The sequence below is a fragment of the Vigna radiata genome, chromosome 2 (assembly GCF_000741045.1).
Source record: "Vigna radiata var. radiata cultivar VC1973A chromosome 2, Vradiata_ver6, whole genome shotgun sequence".
NCBI classification, from domain to species: Eukaryota; Viridiplantae; Streptophyta; class Magnoliopsida; order Fabales; family Fabaceae; genus Vigna; species Vigna radiata.
This window is the reverse complement of record NC_028352.1, coordinates 10,854,130-10,860,047: the sequence shown is the minus strand read 5'-3', so window position 1 is coordinate 10,860,047 and position 5,918 is coordinate 10,854,130. Positions and strand designations below refer to the sequence as shown.

Here is a 5,918-nt window from a genome sequence, read left to right as displayed (position 1 = left end):
AATATTCAGTACTTGTTACCCGCGAATACCATTTATCCGTAAATACTAAATAACCATAGTAAATTTTATGCACGAATACCCGAAAGTGGGTACGAGTTTTTTATCATCCTAGTCACACTAGGCTATGTGTCACATGTAGTGCAAATCGTGTGTTGTTGACATTAATTCATTTCCCGGTCCCATTTTGGAAACGATAATAAATTTCAATGACGAATCCCAAATTATGGAGCTTGATAGAAGAAACATGTGACAAAATTTCTGAAGAAAAATACCAACTTTTCTCTTAAAACTACTTATTGCCGCATTTACTAGGCTGAATGAATTGGCAGTTTTCTCACATGCGCATCCATCTACAACCTTTGAATCGGTTGGATCGTGAACATCATTCTTAATGTTTCCACCTACATGCTTGAATTTCTTTTCCCCCTTCTAAAATATCCTAAAATCTTATCAACTATATTTTCAAACATGAGTCTAATGTCCCAAATGTAGTCAAAATTTCCTTCCTTTGGTACCAGAAACACGTAAAGAATAATGCTATTATTTGGACCCATACAAAAGATAGTTACTTTGGGCAGCAGCGATAACTACGGTATAGGCTAACAATGGGGAAAATGTATGGCATCCAAAGCCACACAAAGAAACAGACACACAAACACAACACCCTTCCTTTCCTCTCCTTTCCTTCCTCAATGCAAAACTCATTCTCCAAAAAAAATGCCTTTTTTCCACTTCCCATGTTCCCTCTTCCGCCTGGCCCCACCACTTACTGCCCCACCACCAAGTATCTACAACATCACAACCACTGACACCTCTTCTCCGATACCATAACATCACATACCAGGTTTTTTTTTTTTTTATTATATCTCTTTCAATTCTTACATTGCACTCTGTTACATTACATGTCTTTATGCCTAGCCTTTACCTTGATAGGACAAATATCATGGTTGTCTTGTATGGAAAGTTGGTGAGCTAAAAAAGCAAAAATCAATGCTAGGCAGAGCAGAGACACCCACCTCCCCTTTTCAAATCTTTTGCATCACTAACTTCTTTACAGCATAAAGTTAAACCAAAAAACAGACCCCTTTCTTATATGCTCGTCCTTCTATTTCAACGTGTTATTATGGCTTTTGTAACCTCAGGTTTGGCCTTCAATTATGTTGTCACTTTTGTTTCATTTATTTTTAATTTTATTTTCTTCTCTCTCTCTCTCTCTCTCTCTCTCTCTCTCTCTAGTAATTGCTACAGATGAAATCAGCGAATAAACAACATAGGAATGATGGGGAGGTTGAATTATAGGAGAGGGTGCATGAGTTTAGTGCAATCATAGGTCACCCATTTGTTTCAAAAATGGATTTGTCTTTTCCACCCTTTTTCTTTCGGTTAAAGGAAAAAAGCTTGATAGAATCTTGTTTCTGATTGCACCCTCATGAGATTGAGGAAGCGTAAACGATGTTTTCCCTCTTGTTCTTCTCTTCGCAAAGTAAATTCACCATTGTTTTCTCATATCTTTCTCTATCTTGAGCTCCATGTTTGAAAATTCGCCTTAAGAAAAAGATGTTTACAATGTAGAGTCTCCTGAGGAATTAAAGCATTGTCCTACCATTCAGAATCTGTCTCTTTTTACCTAACTGTTATGAATTTAAATAAATTATCATGTGGATGCTTCACTTGCATTTCGATCTTGACACTGATGTAGCCTCAAGTGATTTTGTGCTTATTATCTGCCATTTGGTTCAATAGTCTTTTGTCTAGTTGTTTCTTCTTGTCACTCTAGCTACTGGAAAACGAAGAATTTCTTTTTGATGAGTTTAAAAACCAAAAGATGATTCTTCACTGAGTCATTGTTTAGCATTTTGAGATAGAAGGCCAGGATTCATTCATCTGAATGATTGGAATTGAAATTTGTCAGTCGTTTCGGTTCATTGACATGTTATTCATGTTCTCTTTATGCCATCACTCTTTGCCTAAGGATGCTTCCAAATTTGAAATGCAGGTTGACGAGGATGAGATTTATTGGAGACACAGAAAGGAAGATGAAGAGTTGGAATGGACACCTAATTCCACTCACTTAATATCTCAGTTGACTCAATGTTTTAGTGAGTACTTTTTTTTTCTCCATCTCTTTCTTTTTCTGCACATTTTTACTTCTCTTCACAGATCAATATGTTAATTCATAGATGTTATGTGTCAATGGAAATGTGGAGGACAAGTGAACATATTGTGAGAAATTTCAGACAGTTTCCATAAAATACTTCAATCAGCAGATTTTCATGCTTCCATAACGACGTTATTCTTGTAAATATGGTGATATAACTGCCTATTTTTTATCAATAAGGATTAAGTTTTTGATTTGGCAGTTTCATTTTGGGAGTATTCTTGATTTCAATCGTACATATGAAATTAAAGTACCCTTTCCACCAATGATTAACCTAAAGTGAAGTGTGATGACTAAACATGTGTAACTCTGCCTTTCAAGCAGAAAAAATGAGCTTGTTTGCTTGGTTTGTTATATCCAAGATTCACTTCTTAATTCTTAAGGACTTTGTTGCGAGGAATCCCTCTTCTGCATTATGTTTTCTGAAATAGCAAATGAAAGCAATGACCATTTTCAGAATGCATCAGAAGAAATATTTCAGATATGAAATTCAGTATGACAAAGTATGCAATGACTAACAACACTGCAACTTGATGATTCTATCCTGTATCAGCATTATTTATCATTCAAATTTTCTTCCGGTGCTGATCGACATTTTGTTGCATGTAGCTAATGCTATGGTTGGATCAAGATCATGGATAGGAGGACTCTTTCACCGCACAAGCACTAAGCGAAATAATGACAAATTTGTTGACTATCCTTTGAGTCCCATTGAGGTAAAATGGAAGTTGATGATGTGTTGATTTTCGTTTGTCATTGTCTGGCTGTTTTTCCTTCTCTTTGAGTCCTGTGTGTTTTAGATCAGATGAACTTAAATTGTTTCTATGATTATGTCAGGAGGAAAGACTTCAAAGGCTTCAAGAACGGGTGCAAGTGGCTTATGATGAAACTCGCCCCGAACATCAAGTACATCTGTTTTTTGTGAACCTATTTTGACTCTATATTTCTCAATGATTCAGTTTGTTCTTGGAAAATTAAAGCTTCATTTCTGTTTCATAGAAAGACAAACTCTATCATGAAGTTTTAGGAATGCTTTCAACTTTTGATTTGTAATGTCAATACAAGTTTTACTAACAATATCATCGACTTCCAACAGGAAGCACTGAGAGCATTATGGGTGTGTTCCTTTCCCAATGTATCTCTGGAAGGCCTAATTTCTGACCAATGGAAAGATATGGGATGGCAAGGTCCTAATCCATCAACTGACTTTAGGTACACCGATTCAGGAAACCGACAACATTTTTGTGATTAGTAATTGCATATTATATGAAAGCCCTTGATCATGCACAGTTAAAGAGAATGCATTATGCTTAACCAGTCCGTTACCTCAGAATTTTGTATTCCAAGGTTATATTATGTCTGATATCCTGATTTCCTCAGGGGATGTGGCTTCATTTCCCTTGAAAATCTACTGTTTTTCGCGAGGAAATACCCGGTATGCATTTGTGTCTTCTATTCAGCACACCTGAAACAACTTCATCTGCCTTTTATGTCCTCTCATTTTAGTTTCTTGATATCGATGTTGCCAGAAAAGATGAGTTATTACTAATTTTATGGAAATTCAAATGAAGGCATCTTTTCACAGGTTGTTACTGAAGAAAGAAGGAATCAGAGCAACCTGGGAGTACCCATTTGCTGTTGCTGGCATTAATATATCATATATGTTGATACAGATGTTGGATTTATACTCAGGTTTGTGTACTATTTCACAATGCTAGAAAGAGTGAAGGGTAGCCCAGTGAACTAGTACTCCACCACCACACCCACTTGAGGAAAATGCTAGAAACCACTACATTGCATTTGGATAACATTTCTCTTAACTTTATTCTGATGTTGCAGCAATGATTTTGTTGTTTGACCATTTGGGGTTTGTAAATATTCCCCCTTGTCAGAAAGTGAGAAAGCAAAGTACATTTTCTAATAACGTTTTCACCAACTGTTTGTTTTTTGCAGAAAAGCCACGATGTCTTCCAGGCGCGAATTTTCTCAAGTTATTAGGAGGTGTGGTTACATCTTAATCTGTTGTGTCAAATGCCTGCATATATTTTCTTCTTTTGATGTTTTACTCCTTCAAATGCTCATGATTCTCATTGCATCTTACTGCAGATAATGAAGAAGCGTTCGATATTTTATACTGCATAGCGTTTGAGATGATGGATGCACAATGGCTGGCTATGCACGCTTCCTACATGGATTTTAACGTATGCTTTTTATTCTCCATGTTTTCTGCATCACCAGTTCTTCATGCTTATCCGTCCTGTAGAGTAAAATAGTCGTAAAAAATAAATTGTTGTATTTGTAAAAACAAAAGAAAAAGTGAAAAGTTACAAAGATACTGTCAAATAGATACAAAAGATGTTGGGTGTGAAAAACTATTTAACAACCACTTAACATTCATATACAGAGGTAAAATAATCATAAAAGAATAAAAATTTTATATTTATAAAAAAAAAGAAAAAGTAATGAGATAATATGAAATAAACATAAAATAATGATAGGGTGTCAAAATACCATTTTTCTTTCCTTATAATAAGAGAGCTGCTATATTCTTTGTTATGCAACAAGGACACTAATGATTATCTGACACACTACTAAATTGTTTGGTCATTTTAAACTTTTGCAATGCATTGACACTGCCCGTGATCCCGTGTCTTTAGGATGTTCTAAATGCAACACGAATTCAATTGGAGAGAGAGCTTTCCTTAGAAGACATCAACAGAATTCAAGATCTGCCTGCTTACAATCTGTTGTAACACTAAGATTAATTCTTCCTCTTCTGTCCATAAGCAAAAAAATTCAAGTGGCACAATTTTGTAAGTATTGCAGACAATGTCTATCCTAAATGAACTGCAGGACTTTGCTTCTCTTCTGAATCGATTTGTATGAGTCACCTTCGAAGTTCTTTGTATGCTGAATAAATATGAGATAATGACATTGAAGGGGCGTTTCAGAATCACAAACTGTAGTCGTTGTGGAGTTCCTAAATCCTTAGGGAAAAAGGAAAGAAAATGAACTGTGAGAAACTATCTCATCAAACAGTTCAAAAGAAAATTGAATTACAAATCTTGAGAATGCTGATGAGTTTAATACAGAAGTTAATTCACTTAGCTGAAAAAATGTTACATTGATTAATTTGCTTAAATTGTGACAGGTGTTTAACAACTTGTTGCTTAGTCCAACTAGTTAAGAATCGTTAAAATGATTAGTTTAACTACGTACTTTAGCAGTTAATTAATTTACTTTTTCTTTGTGGTAACACTTCTAATATTTGAACATTCAGTTTTGTTTTCTCTAATCAAATATACTGAATTGATTCCTTGAAAAAACTGATTCCTAACTTAAGTATGAAAAAGTTAACCAATTTAATTCTAGAAGTTGACAACTAACAATGATGTGGTTTATGAATTTGACCGTCTTAATCACTAAAACTGTTAATCACTACAACCAGATTAATTAAATATCATCTGAAATTTTCTTCCTCCTTTCTCTATCTTTTTCTGAATTATTTGCTGTCTTTTCTGAACTTTGCTGCTAAAAGAGATAGTTGCATGTTTTTCAAACTCTAATGGACATGGTCTCCATAAATGTAAACATAGTCAATACATAGTGGAACTGACACTGATATATGACTAGTATAAGTCTAACTTATAATTGTTAATGAGAAAATGACCTTCTGATTTGTACTTATGCTAATGCAGATGAATTTGTAATCGTATTTTGTTTGTTCCATTTTCTCTCTGACAATCCTTCAACTAGCATC

The 5,918-nt window shown here is 34.7% G+C and overlaps 1 protein-coding gene across 5 annotated transcripts; it reads left to right on the top strand.

Annotated features, from left to right (window-relative positions):
* Positions 1-647: 647 nt before the first annotated feature.
* LOC106755593 (ELMO domain-containing protein A) lies at positions 648-5,097 on the top strand. Of its 5 annotated transcripts, none has more exons than XM_022778615.1 (10): positions 648-844; positions 1,997-2,099; positions 2,768-2,874; positions 2,996-3,064; positions 3,255-3,370; positions 3,539-3,593; positions 3,730-3,850; positions 4,112-4,159; positions 4,265-4,359; positions 4,816-5,097. In XM_022778615.1, the coding sequence occupies exons 3-10, from the start codon at positions 2,776-2,778 to the stop codon at positions 4,909-4,911; spliced, it is 699 nt and encodes a 232-aa protein (XP_022634336.1). In that variant the 5' UTR covers positions 648-844; positions 1,997-2,099; positions 2,768-2,775; the 3' UTR covers positions 4,912-5,097. The 5 variants fall into 5 exon arrangements, with proteins under 5 accessions (XP_022634336.1, XP_014493261.1, XP_022634335.1 ...); XM_014637775.2 differs by lacking the exon at positions 648-844 and adding an exon at positions 923-1,142; XM_014637773.2 differs by lacking the exon at positions 648-844 and adding an exon at positions 1,196-1,483.
* The last annotated feature ends 821 nt before the right edge of the window (positions 5,098-5,918 follow it).